This window comes from Monopterus albus, unplaced genomic scaffold, assembly GCF_001952655.1.
Source record: "Monopterus albus unplaced genomic scaffold, M_albus_1.0 scaffold25.1, whole genome shotgun sequence".
In the NCBI taxonomy this organism is placed as follows: Eukaryota; Metazoa; Chordata; class Actinopteri; order Synbranchiformes; family Synbranchidae; genus Monopterus; species Monopterus albus.
In genome coordinates, this window is record NW_018127905.1 from 487377 (window position 1) to 510795 (window position 23419).

The following is a 23419-nucleotide window of genomic DNA, read 5'->3' on the forward strand; positions in this document are numbered from 1 at the left end:
TACCAGTTGATCCACGGACCGGTACCGGTCCGCGGCCCGGGGGTTGGGGACCACTGATCAACATGTCTCTTAGACCCCATCCTGAGCAGGATGCTCAAAGACGTTTTACCTGTTTTAATCATGGGAGATTTTCCTCCCCACTGTTGCCAAGTGCTTGCTCAGGGTGATTTGTTGGGTTCTTCCTCTGTAGTAATAATAATAATAATAATAACAATAACAATAATAAGGTCTACACTTTACTTTGCAAAGTGTCCTGAGATTACTTTTATTGTGATATGGCGCTATACAAATACAGCTGACTAGCCTACTATATCATCTTAGCCCATTTCCCACAGTGAATGTTTGGTTGTTTAACAAGCCAAAGTGTGACACAAGACACCTTGCCAAAAGACATTAATTAGAAATCTAATTTATTATTCCTCTACTAGTGCCACTAGCTGATAAAAAATTTATTTTGTCCAATTTGGGTTATGATCACACACATACAAAATGAATGATATGTCTACTTGCATCAGCTGTCCTTTGTGATTCATGCTAATTATTAAATGTTAGCATGCTAACACACCTATCTAAAATAGCAATATTTTGAAACATGACATGCTAAATAGTATGAGAATATAATTGTAAATATGATAGCATTTTGACATTAGCATTTAGCTGGGTGCCACTGACCAGCTTGCATTGCTGTTATTATCTATATGCTGTAAAAGAAAAAGTACAATGTAATTCACTTTAAGTTTAAAAGGAGAGTGTGTCCTGCTCTTCTGTATATGAGCATATGCTTAGACTAATGGGTATTGCACAGAAAAATGTTAGTATAGTTTTAAAATAGCTACACATTTAAGAGAAAAAACAATTCTATCTTCCTTTATTCTGCTTAAATCTTCCATGTCAGCAACACTAACCAAGTCAGCAAGTGAAAAACAGTTCAATATACTTGGTCAAGAGCAATACTATCACATCAGCTGATGAAAAACTAAATACGTCCAGTGTCATCATAATAAACGAGCGTGCTGTCTGTGTGAAGAGAATCGTACTGACTTGATGCATGTGTAATCCGGTGCCAACCTGTGCAAGAAACAGGCTTGGGGAGTTTGATTTTTACAATGGAGGAAAACTGCTAGTCTTAAGCGCTACTCTGAGGTTTCCTGTTTTGATTAGGAGAGTGTGGGAAGCTCTGTGGGGATGGGAAATGCTGATAACAACTTAGTGTAAACACATGAAGATGGAGGCCTTTTTAACTATTGTAACCCAGTGTGTGATAGATTTTACCTCAGTGGTCTAAAGAAAAAGCTAAATTTAAAGGTCCTCTGAGGTGTGGTGCACATTCCATATCCTTTAAAGAATCATTTGTGTATATCAGTGACAATGTGTCATTAGTCACAGCTGCAGCTAGATTTTGAGACTACTTCACATATCCTCCTGCATTTGACTACAGCTGCACTTGTGTGTGCAATGTTTTGCTTGGAAAAAACAGCCAAAAAGAAAAAGACTCAGAATGTGGGCACAACCCTGTTTGACTCAAAGCAGACAGTGAAGTCTGTCAACCTTTTCTCGTTGTCCACTCTGCCATAGTACAAATTGGATGAGACGTCAAACACTCTTGCTCACTCCACAAGTCCACCACTTTCTCCTCCAACAAAACCATGCCTTCCAAGACACAAAGTCATTGGAGTCTCTGTCATATTTACCATTGTTTCTGTGCCTACTATGCTTTGTTTAAAGTAATTCTTTATTTTCTACTGCATCTTGTGATGACATACAAATTTCGCAGCTCACCTTGTAGATGCCATTCCTTCCATATCCTGGTAAAGATGCAGACTTACTGTAAGGGAAATCTGCAAAGAAGAAGAGTGCCTCATGTTCAATATGGTTTGATTCATATTGCTCACACCAGGCCCAGCTTGTATTTAGCTACTCACTAGGCTGAGAGGTATCAGTGGGGAGACTGCAAGTGGACTTGCAGGGGTCAAGGTCTTCTGGACCCATCTGTCCGTCCATCTCACTCTTCAAGATTGTCCAGCTGGTCCTCTACAGAGAGAGAGGAAGACAGACAGAAAGAAGGGATGGCAAAGAATGAGTTATTGCATTAGTAAATGGATTGACAGTATTTGTAAGAAAATGACAAAACAAGACAGATATTGACAGACACAAAAAGATACACACATACGCACTGACCCACCTTGCTATCTTCCCCATCCTGCCAAGATGTTCTAGATGCTGTAAAACAATCACATGTTACAGGATGTCACAGTTAATGCACTGGATCATTTGCCTCTCAGCTATACTGTACTGCAAAGTTAACTCTACTGTAAATCACCTATGGAGCATGACATTATCAGCTGCACACAGCATTTACAGGGAACTCCTCATACACTGTGCAAGCAACCAGTAAGACAATGTGATAGCAATGGCTAACATTTTCTTTTTTTTTTTATCAACAATGGATTTACAGGGCAACGCTTTACATTCTGGGAATTTGAGCCATTGGCCACTAGAGAAGAATATCTCATCAACTGCTCTATGGTCTCTAGAGGGTAAATCCCTACGTTTGTGTGACCTCCTGTTTTTTTTTTTGTTTGTTTTTTTTTTTACCGTAGTGCCACCATCAGCCTAACATTTCCACTTGTTCTCACGCTATGCAAAACAAATTGGTATCATTGCTATGTTTCTGACTGAATACATCCATGTTTCTGTTACTACAAGACCTAGTAGTTGTCATGGGAAAAAAAATAATAATTTGGTTCAAATATTAATGCAATTATAAACTCATGTGCACAAATTACATATTCAAAGTGTCTGTGCAGATTCTCAGTCATCCAGGTCATACAAGACCTAGTAGTTGTCATGGAGAAAAAAAAAATTTTTGGTTCGAATATTAATGCAATTATAAACTCATGTGCACAAATTACATATTCAAAGTGTCTGTGCAGATTCTCAGTCATCCAGGTCATAGTAAGCTGAATAAACAAGTCAACGCCAGTCGGGCAGAACTGATGAAGCCTCTTGGATGAGAGGTAAAACATCTTCGACCTAAAACCAAGTCCAGTTGATTTTTAATTTTTTTTTTTCACGTTTTTTCAGCTTACATATTCAAAGATACAAGATTTTAAAATGGGCAAAACCCAAACTATTTGTGGTACTCTGTCCAAAATCAAAACAAAAGTCCCTGAAACCCAAGCTTGCAGCTAAGCTCAATGTGAATTTTCTTGATAGTAAAAACTGAAGTTTTGGGCAGTTAGCGAGAAATGTTAGCAGCAAGTTAGCAGTGCACGTCAGTATTTGTGTGCCTGAAATCACAAAATGTTTGGTTACTGCATTCATGACATTTGACCTTTTTGCCTTAACACTCACCTTTGCACAGTAGTGATGTTACATGGGATGCTGGTTTAACAATAATGGATCACGATCAGGCTACACCATAGTACAACAGAAAATAAACTGTGTTTTTGACTTGTCAGACCAGAGATCTTTTTATATATGAAGATGAGGCTCTTGTAATGAAAACAGTTTTGTTAGTGATATATGTAGTTACTTTAAACTTAGTGTGCTAGCATGCCAAATAGAATTGTGTTGCCTTTCACATACCTTCAACATACCATATGTTAAAATGTCAGCTAATATTTATCCTTCAGTGAATTTGTGTGCATGAATTAATAATATGAGTACAAAAGTAGTAAGTTGAACAGCATGAATTAGTCATTTGTGCACACAAATTACCAATTGCATTATTTTTCATTTTGGACATTAAAATACTGCACCCTAAAACATTAGCACGCACGCTGGACTAGTATCCAGATAGTTTTGGAGACAACCTTGTTATTGTGCATCAGACAACATGACTACTGGGTCAAATTCCCATGAGGCAAGTGTAGCTTATTATAAAGTTCTGTCACATTGCACAGCTCCAAGGTTAAATCACTGATGAGAAATCTTTACTTAAAAGGAGATGTGGATTCACTTTTCGTTTTCTTGCCAGATGCCTCGTCAGTGAGCTCACGTCTGCCTGAATGCATACACTCAATATGCTAACAGCCAGCTCATTAATCTACAGGACTATGCTATATGCAGCTGATTTGCTCGTCATATTTGATAAATATAAATTCTTCCTTGTGTGATAAAGGTGATAAGAGCTCCTTGGTCTCTTAAGTCAATGTCTTTTGAGTGACGCTATTATGTGCACATATTTTGTATCTTGGGGGAAAACTACAGTGAAAACTACACCAAAATTTAAAATACACAAACACTAGTTAAAGGAGAGACACAGTGATTGAAGCAGTGGTACAACACTAATGTCACCAAACAAAGTTATTCATGTACCCAGGCATTCACAGTGTATACACATGATCACAGCATCACCACCAAAACCAACAAATGAGCTGGTGAGATGAATGCAGACATGCAAGAATGAGGTGAGAAACTTAACACCCGATGGCCCAGTCCCAATCAGATTCAATACCAAATAATTGAGATTACTAGAGTTTTGCAGAGTCAAATCAAACATTGAAATTTAGGGCAATACTTATATTATTGGCGAAACCCAATAATGCAGACTTTGTTGTCAGACATTAAGTCAGTTAAGAGACAGTGGTAGTAACATGATGTTACCTCTAGACCTCGATCTAAGAGCTTTCTAGTGAAAGTATCTACAACTGATGCTGTACTGCCCTCTAGAGCTTGAACATTTCAATTCTGTTAAACGTTTGGCTACATGCTGATCAAAATATCACAAATGATGTTTGAATATTTCAACCTGTAGACAGCAGTAAAGCAGTAGTTGTCGATGTTGAGTAGTTTTAGCCTTTAAAGCAACAGTAGGACTCATCTTATGGCATGAAATGAAATATTATGCAACTTAAGAACTTAAAGGTTACCATTCACAGTCTGTGTACAGTTCATGCTGAAATATACTGAAGGACTCAATGTATTAGCTTGTATCTTGCTTAGTTCATATCCATAGTTGCTGCTTGTGAGATTATCTAGTTGGGAAATTCCCCTCAAGTCTGGTTTCAGAAAGGTGAAAGGAGGTTTCATGATGCATTCTTTGATGATCCAGCAGCACTTGGTTTGAAGCAAACTGATGCCTTTGGGCAAATGAAATACATTAAAGTTAAAGAGGCGAACATTAAACTGCTGGACTGTTATGCAATGGAAACTGTAGTCTCCATCATTAAAGTTAAATGCGCTACTAGCCAAACCTCCACACACTTACTTTCTACATTAACGACACAGAACTTGCATCGCCACTGTAAATTGTGAACACTGGATTGTCTGTTATTCCAAGGGATGCTGGACTGATTGTGTACACTAAGATAGACCCTTAAATTTGTTTAGCACACTGCCAAATTTGGCCCAAATGGACTTTTAATATCAACAGTAGTGGAGCGTGTATTATCTGAGCTTATTAGGAACATCTCTCAGAGCAGGGTCATAGGTTCCATCATAGATTTCTTATTCCAAAATATTCATTTAAATTTCAATATTTTTTCAGTTCATTTAGTCATAACATTGCCCACCATTCAAATGGTCAACCTTGATAGATTCAGCACTTGTCTATTGATTTGATACATAAAACAGGTGCCATATTCTTACACCAGCGCTATGCACGTAGATCCATGGAGCCTACTAGACAGGTGCAGGCCTCAGAGAATGGGGATGACAACTGGGGTAAATGGATGATGAGATGACTGACAGGTGACGTGCAACAAATCGTGCAGAGAACAGACCAGAGAAGGAGGCGTTAAAGAAGTGGACTGTACCATGCTGTTTGTAGATGGGGGGTTTTCTATAGATATTATCTTTGACCATATTCTCTGAAGATGGGAACAGGTGCAGAGGAAAGGAAAATGAAGAAGCCAACATGGGGAGAAGAGAGAGAATGGAGAAAAAGAAGCATGGGTTAGCAGTTAGAGGGATGAGATACCGTATTTTGAACAAGCAAAAGGGAGCGCTGTATAGCTCGATTCAACACATTTGTCATTTTATTATTGCACATCAGAAACATCAATTTAAAAAATATTCATGCAATGTATTCAAAACATTTCAGTGTTTTGTTTTTCATCAAAGGAGGCTATTTGATGAAGATCAGTTCAATGACACTCAAAGAATATCAGAAACCCCACACAGTCCCAAGGCACCAAACTGTCTATTTGTATTAGAAGTCTTTAAGAAATTTCCAATTAACCTGCTCAAAAAAGGCACAACAGAGAAAAGCTGAATGTTAGCTGAGGTGCCTCTGGAGGATGGCTTTCCTAAGTTTGATCAAGTCCATCTTAGGGTCAGTGGACCAAGACAGGCCTCTGATAGAGATGCTTGGTAACAACGGGCAAACATCAAGCCGCAGCAGAAGCATGACTCACAATAAAACAACATGTGGGTCTTTTTTTTTGGATTGTTTCAGTGCCTTCCAGCATCTGAAACAATATCCATATAAAAGCTGACTATGAAAGACATTAAGCGGAAAATTGTTGGCGGTTTTTTCCACTTAATTTGTTTCCAACATGGGAGGGATTTTTCCCCCTCTGCATGACTGACACTGCAGTTGTCAATGGGAACAATATGTTGGATCAAATAGATTTTCCTCTGTGAGAGACGGAAAGTACTGATGGTTACACTGTTTAATGTCAAGTCCTGTAAACGTACAGAAAATTAAATTATTTAAGTGACGCAATTTAATGTTAGCTCATTGCTGTGTCAGAGGAATTAGCAAGCAGTAGGGACACTGGGAATAAGAATCCTTGAGAAATACACAATACAATCCAAACACTGCAAATTTGGTACAGTAAACTATATAATAAAGACACTGGGCCTGATGCAAGAACCACTCTTACAAATAGTTTTAATCTGATATAAATGAATGATGTAAGAGAACTCGTGGTATTCACAGATTTTCTTGTACTTGTGTATATGAACTGATTCACAGTAATAGAATAGAAGTTGTATACTGTACAATATAGAAAGTGTGCCTTCTCCAATTATGACTTTTTGTGTAAGGTACATCACAAATAAATGGCATCAAAATATGAAAAATGTGCTGATAAAAGTATTTAGTTATCTAAATCACAGCAGTACAAATTTAAGTCAAACTTGCAAATTTGATTCCCCTTGTTATTTCAGTAGGATTTGTACCAGGAGGACAAGCCGATGGTGAGTATGGTTCAGTCACACAGCATTCTCTGTACACAAACTTAGGGAAAATGAAAAATGTTTTTACCCAAGCTGTGCCAATGATTTCACAGATGTCTATTATCTGTCCAAACTTTGTTCAGAACAAAACCATGATCTCCTCATGAACCAGAGGTAAAAAAAAAAAAAAAAAGATTTTTTACTATTGCCCTAGAGTAAGAAAGCTGTGTGACCAAATCGTGGAGTGCTGGAGTCACAAATGGGGCTATGAGCGCTGCAGCCTTGGCCTGATTTGATGATTCAAATCTACAGTCCAAAAATCCACAGAGACCAAAGCTGTGGCATACTAATCCTGTAATAAGTTAAACTACTTGATATCAGATAAATTTGTTCTTCAAGTCTCTCTTTGGTATGGCTCAGCTGTAGTTTTATCAGTTATGACGGTTTGCTGAATATGATTTGGAACCCTCAAACAAACAAACCTCCCACTTGTTTCCACAAAGTGAAGGATTAAAAAAATTTTTTAAAAACATTCTTGCATGTGGCCCAGTTCAAACAAACAAACCTCCCACTTTTTTCCACAAAGTGAAGGATTAAAAAAAAATTTAAAAACATTCTTGCATGTGGCCCAGTGTAATCAGCTTGGTATTCAATATCCCACATGTATATTGCAGCTTCACTAGACTAGTTTAAGTGAAGTTAATGGTACACCTAGCAGTACCATTTGGTGGATACGAAGTACAACTTAAAACATTCAACCACAGGATGACAGTTAAAACAATGCTCTAGGTATTAGCTGGTTAGCCTTGGTATCAAATCATTATATAACATTCCATTTCTGCAGGACATTCTCATAGTCAGCTTACTAGTAACAGAACCAATATTTCTTGCTATTTGTTATGTAATTTGTCAGCTTATCCTGTAATTCACCTCTGTGTCACTAATGGCAGCATAGAAGGCAGGAAAAACTAAAAGTTGTGAGCCAAGCGGTGCAGATATGGCCTACCTGGTATGTGGAAATGCCGGGGAGCGGCCACATATGTAGAAGTAGATGAGGGGGATTTGCCATCAGAATAGGTAGATAAGCTGGGGGTACTCCGACCACTTTCACTACCTCCATTGGTGACGGAGGTGGGTGGGAATTGGATATGGAAGGCAAAAGGGAAAGGGTTTGGAAGAAAACAAAGGGCAATGGGGGCAAAAAGGCAGCATTATGGTAAGCATATTGATAAAGCTGTAATTATTACAGTGATGCAGGTGACTAGATGACCCAGCCATTTACTGTGTTTATATTTACTGTATTGAAACAAGTACACAAACAAGTTGTCTTGAACAAATTCACAAAAATTTGGGTAATGAATCCCACTAGTCTGAACTGTTATGTAATGAGACAAAAATCATCCTGTAAATTTTGATTGCTACCGCTTTAGCATAGCTAATATGGCACTGTGTTGTCCCTCAGCCCAAATCTCCTTTTTCCTAGTAACACCATTCAGAATCTGGTCTGGAACATGTGGACCACCTCTGCAGGAAGGCGTCTATGTGACATGCACCAACAAATTCCTGGGTCTCCTCTCTTTGTTATGCAGTAGGACCTTAAAAGCTAAGTCACTTAATACAGAGTGAGACCACCCATCCTTCACAGAAGGCCATCTGCAAATCCAATTTTAGTCTTTTTGCCAAAAGCTTATGACTCTAGGTGAAGTTAGAAATGATGCCCGTTGAGTATATTGATATCCTTCTGTTAAAACAAAGCTCTTTTTCACAACCCCAGTCAAAGACATTATGGTACAAGTTGCTTTCCGCTGCACTGAAGCTGTTAATGCATGGAAACTCCTGAAACCGAGCCAGTCTTCACACCTATACACATTCCAAATATGTTTGAAAACAGCTTTTGGAGAAAAGCTGCTATTGTTCCAAACAGCTTTACAAATTAATGTAACTTTTTTTATAAAACAAAATCTTGTGCCCAAGGAATTTTTATCTGCACTAGAAAATAACATTTTTGATACATTTCAGTCTGAAGATTTACTGAGACTGCGCTGCTTAAGGTTGTGCCATCATGGCTTTAATCAGCTCAGAAATATTTCAAGACATACGATTTTACCTGCTTTCATCTCATCATGCCTGGATTACTGCAACAGCCTATTCACCTGCCTGAGCCAAAACCCCATTCATCGACTCCAGTCTGTCCAGAACTCAGCTGCTAAGCTTTTATCCAGAACTAGGAGATATGATCACATCACTGCTGTTTTAGCTTCTCTGCACTGGCTCCCTGTATGTTTTAGAATTGATTTTAATATTTTATAAATTACTTTTAAGTTCTTGCATTGCCTCTCCCCAAGTGATATCTCTGACCTTTTACTACAGTGCACGCAGCTGTGCGTGGTTGTGATCCTTGGACAAAGGTCTTTTATCTGTTCCAAGGGCTCACTTGAAAACTATAGGGCATTTGTAGTCATAGAAATCAGGTCAACTACATCAGTGACAGCTTTTAAATCCTCTCTTAAAACAGACTTTTATCAAAGAGCCTTTCCTGATTGTAATTTTCTATTAAACAGAAATTTGCTGCCTTGTAATGTAGATTTTGAAACGCGCTGCCTAAATAAAAATTATTATGCAACAGCTACTTCTGAATTAGCTTTAGAGACAAATACTAGGTTCTTGCAAATGTGGCAGCACTGAACCTGTTAATGTTAGCACCAGCACAAGAGCAATGATTCACCTGAAAGGGGTCTGCAGGGATGAGCTGAGAAACTTTGTTCTCATCACTTAACAGTTAACACAAAAATCACAAAAAAGTATGAATTGGTACGTTTTGAAATGTCACTGTACTGTAGGTGCAAAAATAATGGTAGTGATGGTAATTGTATTTGTTGCCCAATGGTTATACTATGGTTTCCCAATTTGTCTGAGCATGTAACATACATGAACATTTTGCTCAGTGCTTGCATGTGAGTGTTGTGTATCTCTGCTCATAACCAAGGTCCACACTATTGTGTTACACCATTAGCAAGCTGGGTGATGGAGTCACTGACACCCTTGAAGCCAAAAGTAATAAACACTCTACATCTAGACCTTTGAGGAAGAAACAGAGAGACAGACTGAGAGAGTGTTCGCTGATTGAACACACACTCTTCTCCCCTCAGAATAAAAAAAAAAAGAGCAGCAGCAATCTGGATGCAAGTGGATGAGATCACTGACACACAGCAGTGGTGTTAATGATGGTCGGTGATCTTCTTCACATACACACATGCCTGTAAATACACACACTAGAGTTCTGTTAATGCAGGGCTAAATGTGGGGTACATCCTCCATGAAAACATCTGGATTTAAGATAGGAGGCTAGGGGCATTTGCAAACATAGTCCAGGGAGGTGATGTATTATAATTTACCTGAAGGTGGAAGCCATTCATTAACCGGAGACCGATAACACAACAACAGGATATAAAAAAAACTGCTTTCTGTAGCAATAGCAATGAATCAGAGGGATAAAAAGAAAAGCATGCATTGTTCCTCCTTCAGTCTTCATCATTAGACAACACATTTGAATAGCTTATGTGTTAAGTGTCACTTAAATCTTATTACCACAGTTTTTTCAGCTAGTGAACCTCATACTGTACTTCATTAAAACATACATTAAGAACCACAGTGGCCTGAACAAGGTCAGCGGCACACTGTGGCTCATGGCTCTGCAACTGGCAACCAAACCAAACTATAGCTCAGCTGTTTCATTCCTCCATTCCCCCTCCTCTCATTCTTCTTCACCATCAAAGAACTCTGATCTCAGTCTCTCCATCCTGCCATGGAAAAACTGCCAAACCCCTTGACTGTATGTTCGTGATTTTCTATGCAAAATGTTAAAGTGGAAGCTCATGCTGCTTCCCTCTGTGTCTCCTCCTGTTAATCAACAAAGGTCCAAACATGCATATGTTAAACACTTTTGCCAAAGGTTTCTGTATAATATAAAAATAGCATCCCTTTGCAGTCAAAGGCTTTTTGTAAGTGAAAATGCTGTATGGCCCTGTAGAAACATTTATATCAGGGGTGTGACTTTTTAAATGAACTTTGTACAAACATGGTCCAACCATCTATTATCTATACTGCTTATCCTGAGGGTTACCAGTCTATCACAGGGCTGACACATATGAGACAGACAACCACTCACACCAAGGTACAATTCAAAGTTGCCAATCAACCTAACCTGTATGTCTTTGGACTGTGGGAAGAAGTCGGAGTACCTGAAGAAAACCCACACAGACATAGGGAGAACACGCAAACTCCAAACAAAAAGGCCCCAGCTGGCCATGAGCTTCAAGCCCAGAACTTTCTTGCTATGAGGTGACATTGCTAACTGCACCACTCCCAAGCAGCAACCTGCAACGCTGACAAATGAAGCCAATGCAGAAGCATTAAAACCTGCATTTCCTTGAATGGCCACCTGAGGCTGGCTCCAAAAGGGAGTTCATCTCCTAAGACTCCCATGTTAAAATGCTCAACTTTACAGCAGAAATAAACATGTTTATAGCCTTATACAAATAATGGTTTTTGGTCTCTATAGCCAATTTTCGCTTCCATGAAAAATGTACAGAGCCTGAATTTTTATATAACTTGACAATTTAAATTATATTGAGGCTAAAAATGATGCATAATTAAGGGCGTGGCTGCTCTGAGTGACAGGCAAGACAATTGGCTAGCCACTAGCTATTTAGCCACTAGCTGTTTAGCGAGCTCCAATCACACCCCACTTCTTTGCCTGTTTTTGGTTTAGCCAGAGTTAGGTACTACCAAGATGCCAATGGCCAACCTTGAGCTTCAAAACTGTTCTTCAATGGCTAGCCCTCAAGCATAATTTTTTTTTATATATTTGATTAACATCCCTCTACTCTAGGTACTGCACTTCATATTACAGACAGCTATGACACAGAACTTTTGCTTTTCTTCTTTTGTACTCAGCAAAGTAACTGCTGAGATCTCAGTGTTGATCCCAGCATTGCTAATAATCCCTTATTTTACTGGAAAGCTATAAAATTTAGGCAAGTACAGTACAGCAGGTCAACTTTGAACCATAAAGTCAGACTAAATATTTAGAATAGGTACCTCTGGTAATAATCTTTCAGTTTGTCTCTGTTTTTCCTTCCAAACAGAAATTTAACTAACCTGTATGATTGCCTTGGGTTCACCACCCCACTGGAGCTGATTTTAGCAATATCGCCATATTCTGAGATCTCAGCAGTTAATTTAGTGAATATAGTATTATTGACCAATGGAAATAAAACCCATGTTGTAATGAACTGTGTCTATCCTTTAAATTGTCCTTGTCTCCTTGACCAGCATTTATAACATTTCAATATTCATCAGTGCTTTGTGTCAGAGGAGCTGCATTTACCGATAACATAATTTCTTGTGTTTCTATCAATAACAATAGGCTTGATTCTTCACACCGTCTGCAAATGTCAATGTGCATTTTATCAGTCATCAAAACACAAATCCTGCACTCTCTTCCAGATTTACATCATGGACAAAAACAAGTATTAAGGGGATAAAGCCTGACACATGGTGATGAACAAGGGGTCATTCAGGAAAAACAACAGGGTAAATCAGAGTTCAAAGGCAGGCAAACAATAAGATCAACAATCTGAACAGACAAGCACAAAACTGAAGTCACCTTTAACCTAGCTTCCTCTAAAAGATAACGCCAAAGGTATCAAGGTTACACTCAGGTCTACATCAAGTTAACCATGCACATCAACCACATCCACAGACACAAGTGAACAGTGCAAGCAGAATGAGTAAACTGAGTGGTCCTACAAATGTACCTTGATGCACCCCAGGAAACCCAACAACAACAATACTGTACAACATCACAAAACCTGCTAAACATTCCACTAAGGAGGGGGAGACACAAAGAAGAGAAAGACTGCTGGTGTTTTTACCGTCAGGAGGAGGTAAACTGAGATGCAGGGATGTCCTAGGTTTAGGGTCAGGTAGGGGGTCCTGTTTGAACCCTGGGGTTGAGGGAGATCAGGGGATGGGGAGAAGATGAAGGAAAGGGAGGCGGTTGGATAAGCTTTCCTGCAGGGGTTACAGCGTGCAAGAGGAATGTGTACATTACTGGTTTGTGATGTTGATTTCAGGGACATGTGGCATCATGAACAGCCTTAGCAGTTTCATGGCTTTAGTTCAAGAATTAAAGAAAACTGTGGTTACAGACGCAAACGAAGCACACACCAGTCAAAGGTTCTGTTTCCCATTATAACTCACTGGTCTATGATGAACCAAGAGATCTAAAGACCCAACACATGGTTAATTTGGTGCTTATCTACAACTCATGCCAAGTGACGTCAGTTCAGTGGTAGCATCACAGCACTCCATTTTTTAGGACCTTTTATCTCAGTCAAATACAGAGAGGACTGGCACCTTGCTGCTGTGGGGAAACTAGTTTTTTAAAAAGTCTCAGGTTTTTGTTTATTAAACCAAGGACTGCAACACTCATTCTAGTCTCATCTGATCTGACAGCAGCAATTATTCCAGCAACTCATCCATTGTCTGTATTGGACCAGGTATTGGTCTCATCGTGCTCTGGTACCTCTGAAGTAAGGGATGTAGTTGTGCTGCTGCAGCATGGCCAGGGTAGTGGGGTTTAGGTGTAAAGACAAGCCTGTGCTGCCACCTGCTGGTGTGGGCGAGGACTTGCCACCACCACCACCACTCGCTTCAGCACGACCAGGACAGTACACAGGAAAGGAGGATGAGTCTCTGGCCCAGGTGGAGGGGTATTTAATGCCACCCATAAGGGCTGGGGGCAAATGAGAACTGGAGTCATGGGTCTGGCTGTGTTTACCGCCAAGGTATACATCTGACCCTGAGTGTTCAATCAGATTACAAGAACACACTGAATCACTGGATATAATTTTGAACATATAAAGTTTCTTTATCATCTTTGGGGTAAGTGGATAAAGGAGATGATGTATGATTACAGCACTTACATTACAGGGTGTCAAAAAATTATTACATACCACTTACAAATGCAAACTAGCAAGGGAGTAAAGTATTACCACCTAGACCAAACATTAGATAACAAGCCCTTTAAATGACTGAATATTTCGCCAACAGAATTATATTCTTGCCACAAGGGCTTTAAAATAAAACTAAAAGAGAAATAAAGTTTATAGACAATAATGAATCTCTATATGAAAGGTCAAACAAATAACTGAGAAGGAAGTCAGAGTGGGGTATTTGGACTCATGACATGACATGGCATTAAAAATGCCTAGAGTGAAACCAAACAGACCTTAAAAATCTGCAGCAGATTAATATTTAATACTTAAACAGACTGTGGGCTGTGTGTGTGTGCAGCTGATACCTGGCCGACTGTAATTCTGAGGGGAACGGGACGGGGTGTAACGTCCGTAGCCACCCAGGGAGCTGTTGGAGCTGGGGCTGGAAGGCCTCCTCTGACGTGGTGACTTCTCCCCATCACCCTGGGTGCACAAACACACAAATTAAAAGACAAAAAGAGTGCATGCTGGAGAGAAATATTTACTAGGTCTTTAATCACAACATCAGACAGGAATGTGGGCAAAACCCACAGATGTATGATCAAAACATATTGCACAAGGCAGAGAACTGAGGAAAATATAACTTCAAGATACTGTAACACAGGTTAGGTTGATTCAAAACATATCAAAGCATAATTAAGGCAATTTGTTTATCAGTATACAACATTAAAAAAATAATGGTATAAAGTTTTATTACTATACTTGGGAATTCAAAGGATATTAATTTGAATATTAACATCTTTAAAAAATTCTGGTGTTTAGCCATTCAGAAAATGTTGGTTTTATTTGTCCAGGCAATGAGATACAGGCTATCACAGGGCTGATACTTGACAGCTTGACAGCCAGCCACACTCACTCCTAAGGGCAATTTAGAGCCACCAATAAAATTAAACTGTATATCTTTGGACTGCGAGAAGAAGCCAGAGCATCTGGAAAGTACCCACGTGGGCACAGGGAGAGCATGTAAACTCCACAAAGAAAGGCATCTGGGCTCGAACCTGGAACCTTCTTGCAGTGAGGTGACAGCACTAACCACCATGCAGACCCTTGAATATTTGCCAACATATGTGTGAGAAAATCAGTGAAATGTTTAAAAAAATGTTCCTCAAAGAAAGATAGGAAGGGATTTGAATACATCACCCTCTACGGTGTAGAACATCATTAAAAGATTCAAAGAATCTGGAGGGATTTCAGCACGTAAAGGGCACAGTCCTAAGCTGGATGACCGTGCTCTCCGATCCCTCAGACAACACTGCATCAAGAATCGTCACTCTTTTAGAAGCGATATAACCACATGCGCATCAGAACCTGAGTATGTCTTCTGTTGAGCTGTGACATTTGGCCTGCAAATGTCTAGGGCGTACTGTCACACCAGATCCAAGTTGTAATCAGGATGATATTTTAAGCATACATATCAGCTGCTGTAATCAAAACAGCAACATCTGTACTGACAATAAAACACTTAAAACTCTCAGTTCCTCTAAAATAGATTTCCCCAAATATAGTAATACAACTCCTTTGTGCCTGCACATACACAAACACACACTCAGGAAAGCACAGATGAAGGGTTTGTGACATCCACAGTGAAACATAGTGCATTATATTACCTCAGTAGGAGTAGAAGAAAGCAGCTGGGGGGACTGCAAATTAAAGAGGGGAAGAAAGCCAATGATTAAGATGAACTCATATGTGAGGATTTATGAGTTAACCATCCAACAGTGTCAGCAAACAGTGATGTCCGCTGTGAGGACATGCCTGATGGATGGATGAGATAAGTGAAGCGGGTCCAAAGTGTTTCATTTACATGCTCAGGGCTGTGAGACTGCGACTGCACTGCAAAGGAATGAATGTGTTTGCATGAGAGACAAGAATGGTTGTTACTGACTTCACTGTCAGACTGAGGGATGGATAGCAAGATGAAACACCACAAAAAATGTCAAGGAAGAGGCTACAAACAGAAGTGCGTTCTTGGAACCTCAAACATTAACAACATTCACTGAAATTAATTCACCTTTTTGTTCATTAAATCACTTGGAAAAAAGCAGACATTTTACTTCTGGCAGTTTACTTCTTAGCTTTATCCCATTTAAAGTTATTCACTGGCTTGTACTGTTTAATGTCAATAAAACCTAGAAAAATGAGGCCGTTCTGACATTTATAACAGGCATTTCTTCGCTCTGAAAGCAGAAACACATCCACAAACCAAATCTGATTCTTCACCAGGCTCATTTCCTCAAATATTCAAATTCTATATATTCTATTCTAAATATGACTAAAATCAGACCGTTTATCTCATTTTAGCTCATTAGCTTAAGTGACAAAAATTGCTGCATGTAAATGCCAAACAATGTCTCTGTTTACTTTTCAATTGTTATGAAAATATCTGCTTATGTGTTTATGTAAATATGAATATAACTCAAAATTATCAATATTAGTGTTAGTCTCAAAAACCCAGTATTTGATTTGAATCCCTTAGAATCTGCTTACCTTTTGAAGGAGAAGACCATTACAAAGGCTACTGTTACTGTTAAACTGTTACTAATGGATTAATTGATGATAAAGTAATTAGTAGGGTATTTACTAATACTTTATTGATCTGTTATAGTCCATTAATTAAAAAAACTGTTGGGTTGCCAGGTTTTATTTTATTTATTTAGCTGAACTTTGTATATTAATAAAGTTATAAGTAGGTTAAGTACAGCATATGCATTTAATAATTAGGTAGTGGTTAAAGGCATTTTGGTATGGATGCTCTGCAGCTCCTTTCTAGAAGCTATGTGGATGAAGTATCATACTAGATCACATTAAATAATGTACCAATCAGAGAGAGGTTTTACAACCTGGCTACCCAGAAGTTGTTTTTGTTTTAAAATTAGTCTGTGAGGCATTAGAAAATAATTTATTATGTAATAATGGCCATAGTTACATATTAAAAACCTGTTTATGCTACCACTTAATTCAAAAAAATCTTAATTTGAAGTGTAAATGCTTCAGTTTTCCGATGAACGTAGTGGAGTATGCAGTACAAAATCTGACTGTGAAATCTGGAGTACAAGCAGTGTTCTTACTATAAGTGCAGTACTTGAGTAAATCAGCAAATTTCCACCACAGGATTAGAGAGAAGTAAAGTTACAAAGGAGAAGAGAAAATCAAAGCTTTGAGAGACTTGTTTACCTCTCCATAGTGCCTCTCCTCTGACGGATAGCTGATGTAGGGAGAGTAGGACAGCATGTCAGGCCTGTCTATGTTATAGATGGCCTTGGTCTTTGGAAGGGCTGCTAGGTCCTTGTAGTCCAGCATCTCCTCCCCTAGTTTGGCCTGGCAGCAGAGAAAAGAAAATATCTGTAAATACATGAAACAGGCTAGAGTAGATGGTGTGCAGCTGCTGTCCCCTGCTGTTGTGTGGTGGTGGTGCAGTCTTACATAAATGACTCTACTGGGAGAGCCCGAGGCACTGGATGCTGGGGCTGAAGTGATGCTCTCAGATGAAGTCCGGGTCACCTGAAACACAGACACACACAGTTGTGTTTAAATAGACTGAACGCATGCAGGTTAATGGAGGTAACAGAGATATATTAGTTATTTTTATTGTTTGCCCATTTAAACCCATGATTTGCGTAAACAGAAATTCAGTTGCAATTTTCAATCACATGAACCTGTCTTCTGGAAAGAAGCACATGTAAAATTGCCTGTTAACAATATAGCAATTCCTACAGTGAGAGCACAATAGGTTAGTTCCCATTCTATTACTGCTAACTAATGATTAGCAGGTTGTATAGACTATGACGTTGTTAAAATGATTTCTTCCCCCTTGTCCTACAGCCCATAGCATTAGTTATCAGAAATTAGCAACTTGTCTATTTCTAACAAACATTTGGAGAGACCCATTGTGTTGTTAAGCTCATCTTCCACTCAGACATTGGAAACTAGTTAGCCTAGCCTGCTAACATAATTAACTTTTTGACATTGCAGAAAATTTTACTTCATGTTCTTTGATAACTTCCATATTTTCTGGTCATTGTTAATATATTTTGTTCTCCACATGCATTACAACAGCACTTACATCATACACACACATACAGTAGCTGTCAGTGCAGTGGCTTTATTAGTGAAGCTAATATCAGTTATGGACACACACTGAAGAGAGTAGGTGAACCTTCTCTATCAGAACATATTAAATATTTGACACATAAGAACAAAGGTTATGATTATAGTTTGGTCTTTATCTTCTTGCATAATTATCTTTAAACAAGTCTTATCCATTCTGTGTTACCCTCTAAAGATACAGATGATGTATCCAACTGATGCACTTACTGAGATTTATCCCCTTGTACATGCACAGACTGATAATCAGCATCATCAGTCACTGAACAATCAAATCTCTCTGCATCATATATCAAATCACAAGAAACTGGACTGCAGCACTGTGTGGCTTTACAGTATGTGATGGGGCTGTTTGATGCTTGATATGAAGCAAATATAGCAGTAAGGTGTCAACAAGTAAGATCAGCCCATGCTGCAGATGGCTGTGTGGGAGTTTAGGTGGGCGTACAGGGGCACCAACCTGCTGCTCAGGGACATCAGTGAGCTGTATCCGGACCTGCTTCTGGGAAGGAAAAGGGCTATGATAAGGAATGAGGATGAGAGATGGAGGACATACTGGATGTGAGGCTGCAGAGCTGCTAATGCAATGGTAAAACAATAGTATTTAATCCTGAACTGTCAACTAAACTCCTCCTCCTCTGTGTTGGTCAGCTGTAAAAGTTTAAACTACTGTATAGGTGGATTTTCATTATATTGGGTGATTTTTACAGCAGCCTGTATATGTTATTTGAGATCAACTTAAAATACACTAGTATTTTGTACTGTGCCCAAACCTTTGCTTTCAACTGCATATGCTGTATACAATCAGTGTGTAATGGTGAACTGTGGCACCGCCCAATTTCATGCCTGATTATCATTGCATGAAACTGTTACATCTTTCAGCTTCAGTGTGGTCTCTCAATTTGATTATGCTATGAGCTATGAGGGATTTCGCTTGTGGCTTGATGCTCGTGTCCACCCACCTTACCCCTCTCCTCCTGCTTGGCTGCTTGTCTGCATGGAGGATGCCAAATAGAAGATCCTGAAAAGACAGACAAAAAAAGTGTCATTTCCAACATTTAACATGATTCACATTGTTGCTAGCAATGTGACTCTAAAAACAATCAAACTCTATCAGTCAGCCCGTCAGTTCAGACATTAATACTCCTCACACACTGGATCATAATATTTAATGATATTCACAACAGCATCACTACATTGTGTTTCATGCTAATTATCAAATGTTAACATATTAACAGGAATGACTCAAATGGTCAATGTGAACATTACTGGCTAAACACCAACATTACTACTATTATTCTTGTCAGCACACCAACATTAGCACATATCTCAAGCTTATTTAGTTCATTTGGACATGTCTTAGTACCTATTTTTGTATCTGCCAGTGGTGCTTGTTAAATATGTTCTAGGTTGCTGTGTATTTGCTTGTTTGCAGCAAAAACAAAAAAAAAAAAAAAAAACAAAAAACCCTGATAATTCTACAATGTATCATGTAATGATACAGTGATAAAGTAACATTGTATATGGTTGATGCAAATGACATTGGTACAAGATGATGCTTAAAATCCAACATATTTCTTCTAAATGCAACTATCAAGACTCCAAAATACATGCATGACTCACTTCCTCATTTGTTGTCGTTATGTTGTCAGAAAGCTCCTAAATCAGTTGACCCCAACGTGACAACTAGCAGCTCAATAAGCGTTTAAATAAAATCTACCACCCCAGATACTACTCTGTGTTAGCACCACACAGCAGTAAATAATGTCTCAGTGGGAGTATCATTGTGACTCAAGCACAAGTGCACATGATTCATTCACCCAGCTGCCCACCCAGCTCATCAGGAACATGCAAGACCCATAATGCATTGGGTTTATACTGATATACTGATGTTGGTGAGTGAGCAGAACTAGAGATTGGAGACAGGTGTCAGGACACAGGGGAGATAAAGGGAACAGAGTGAACCAGAACAATTATGCCACTGCAAGATTATTAGCTTTGCTGCTTCTTATCATCTAAGAACAGATAGTACTGAATTAATGATTAGACTTGCAACAAAAGAGCTTCAACGTGCAGCATATAACAGTCATTGTAGTTTGGAAGATATCTGTAGTCTCCTAAAATGCTTTTACCTTGCAGATACATTTCTTCTCCCTCTGCAAACATCTGCTCACAGCGGGCACAGCGGGCACATGTGGGGTGGTAATGCTTCTCTCCAGCCTGTTGAGCAAGCAAAGAGAATGGGTTAGGCCAATGCAACATACTGTATATTATAGCCATCATACCATCCACTCCACCCACAAATTCTTAATTTCTGAAGCAACAATTTATAAGGAAATCCATTTATTTAAAATGCTGATGCAGCATGAACAGGCAACTCCAAGAATGTTGCTGAGCTAAGTGTAATTCAGAGTCCAATTAGTATTCCTCCATTAAAGTGCCGCTAGTTACAAATGACAACAAAAAAAATTGTATTTACTTCTTCGGCCACAAGGCGGAGCACTTGTGTTGAGTAAGGAGTGCCACTGTGGAATTCCAAGCACACTGTATAAATATGACCTCATCAACAGGAAAAAGGAAAACTGTTGTTTATCCTAACATCTTGTTTGGGGGGGATCATATTTTATTTCCAAAGGGTAAAGAGGAATCTACAAATATGGGAGTGGAGGTGGTCATGATCAGGATAGAGGCATCTGTGATAATGCATTGAGGTCACAGAGTGGATTGTTCATGGGCTTGTGAAACCACAGGGCCACTGAGATCTATGGGTTCTCAGGAGTCCACTTGGATCCAAGCATCCATGACCCAGTATGAGAGGTGTGGATCAATAACAGTGGCGTCACGGTTGGTGTTTTCTTTCCTCAATTGGGAACTGTTTCAGTCTAATTATCCTTGGATCTGTTGGGACATGGGCCGACTGTCTTTGGGTCCCTCTGGCTCAGGTGTCTTTGGTTTTGAACCTTTATTTAGTACGGTTACATTTTCTACAAGTCTGTTTCATATTATGTCGAAAATGCTGGACTCCAATCAACACTCTAGCCATCTGCTATTGAGTCCAACCATCAAAGCAGTTGGGTGGGTTCAGTGCTTTGCTCAAGGGCACCATAAAAGTAGTTGTTGCAGAGTTTTTGCTTTTCTTCACCAGATGTTCCAGGCTGGCTCAGAGACTGAAACTAACTTTGGCTTCAAACTTATTTTTCATCCCAAAACATTCCCATTTTAGTCAACTTTCCAATCTGTTAGGAAACCCAAAAACCACTCTACTTGCCCAGTGGTTAATGCCTTGTTTTGTGTTGTGGCATCAAAAGCTACCATTGGAACTAAGCTGAATTCTCACTCTGGGGGCAATATTTCATTTTTTATCATTTATGAACATGATAAACTAATTGACTCAAATAATTAAATAATTTTTCTCTCATCAGATGTCTACTGATCACCACCTCCCAGATGCATCCCATCTTGTTTCGACAGCAGGCCAATTACACACAATTGGACGTTGACACCCTATGCTTATGCAAGACCATGCTTACTGCCTATCTGAACCACATTAATAGCAAATGGAGGGGGCAAACACGCACATGTACTGACTATACTGACAAAACCTACCAGGCCCTGATATACTGAGGGAAAAAGAGGGTCAGGTACTTGAAAACTGGCAGTAAATTGTAAGCACCATGCCAAATGTTCATACTTGAACTAAACTGGGACAGATAAATAGACAGCAAAAGAAAAGTGGAAATTGACTTAGAAATATCAAGTCCTGGAGATAAAAGGCTGTAACTAGATTGAAATTCAAACATGGAAAGAATGAGAAGTCCGGAAAGGAGATAGCACTGCAACCAAATCCTTCCTTTGTCAGAATCCAAGTCTGCATGAGGGGAAAATTATCATACTCAGTGTCCTGCAGGACTGATAAGTCAAGGGAGAGGAGGAGTTGAGGATGGGTTGGAGAGGGAATGAACTTAAAAGAATGATGATGGGATGTTTTACTTGGGAATGGGGTTATAGCTGGTCAGCCAGGGTTGAGGTTTGTGGTTGAGACTCCTGCAGAGTTTAGGGTTTTTGAAATAACTGTGGTAAAAAGACCACAGCAACCAAGTGGTGAAATGCAGGTGAGGCAGAATTACAATGAGTAGCCATTTATCACAGGGTGAATGTTGTAGTCATAGATAATCTGGTGTAACTTCCACGGGGGACCAGGGCCATGATCCACCAAAAAAATTTAAATAAAATTGACCAGTCAAATGCCTCAAAGCAGATGTTCTCTGCTCAAAAGTGTTAAACTGACTCCAAAATGTACCGACTGTTCACTGAGCTCCTCCTGCTTCATGTTGGTTTGCATATCAACCAGCAACAGTGAACACATCAGCTGTGCACGGGACTCACAACTGGTTATCAATGTGCCACATTCTGCCCATCCTGCGCCCTGCTTCTGTCATGTAGACCTACAGCTGATCACTCACAGGTAAAAACAGTCTTTTTAATTCCCAGCATCACTTAAGTTCAATGTAAAGTCTGTTTCTGCTGCTGATCCTCACATCTGAGGTTTGTCTCCACGATCCCTCCTGGACATGACGCTCTAGTTTCTCAGCCTGGGTGATCAGAGTTTTGTTCTGTCACTTGTTTTTGTAAATTGAGTCTGTAGTCGACTCTTAACTGTGTCGCTGTGAACCAACCATCATGTGGTTGAACAAAAACAAACACTCACATGTGCCAATTGAGCATCCGAGTGTGCACTGTCAATGTTGTAAATCAATCAAATAAATTTTATTATCACAACTTTGCATTTTGCAGGACATACTTTAACCTCTAGAGTCCCTGCGTCCTCATATGAGGACCGCACATTTTGGGTTTCCTGCACCATATACTTTATTTCTCCTCAACTTAGACCTGTTGTCCTCGTGTGTAGACACTTTTACCACCATCTTGTGGTAGGAAAAGCACATTACATGTGTTACTATAATTCCAAGATGGCGTCGATCTCAGCCAAGATGTTCTACAGCCGAGCCCGAAATAAAAATGGACAAGGTACAAAACCTAAAAACATTTCATGGTTGAAACCTGCTAATTTATGCTTTTTAATGTCTGTAGTTTGAGATGGTATATAAATTTGACATCTTTTAGCAATA

The 23419-nt window shown here is 39.3% G+C and overlaps 1 protein-coding gene across 9 annotated transcripts in view; it reads right to left on the bottom strand.

Annotated features, from left to right (window-relative positions):
* The window catches only part of ablim2 (actin binding LIM protein family, member 2), an 83909-nt gene that overhangs the window by 9028 nt on the left and 51462 nt on the right, over window positions 1-23419 (bottom strand). For 2 of the 9 annotated variants that reach the window (XM_020594876.1, XM_020594875.1), the window contains exons 7-19: window positions 20423-20510; window positions 19253-19311; window positions 18751-18792; window positions 17610-17687; window positions 17361-17504; window positions 15794-15826; window positions 14492-14609; window positions 13062-13133; window positions 8132-8239; window positions 5760-5813; window positions 2183-2220; window positions 1923-2031; window positions 1780-1838 (exon numbers count right to left, since the gene is read on the bottom strand). In XM_020594876.1, coding sequence (XP_020450532.1) covers window positions 1780-1838; window positions 1923-2031; window positions 2183-2220; window positions 5760-5813; window positions 8132-8239; window positions 13062-13133; window positions 14492-14609; window positions 15794-15826; window positions 17361-17504; window positions 17610-17687; window positions 18751-18792; window positions 19253-19311; window positions 20423-20510 — 1002 coding nt within the window. The remainder of the gene's footprint in view (window positions 1-1779; window positions 1839-1922; window positions 2032-2182; window positions 2221-5759; window positions 5814-8131; window positions 8240-13061; window positions 13134-14491; window positions 14610-15793; window positions 15827-17360; window positions 17505-17609; window positions 17688-18750; window positions 18793-19252; window positions 19312-20422; window positions 20511-23419) is intronic. The other 7 variants (XM_020594878.1, XM_020594877.1, XM_020594880.1 and 4 more) reach the window with 7 other exon arrangements.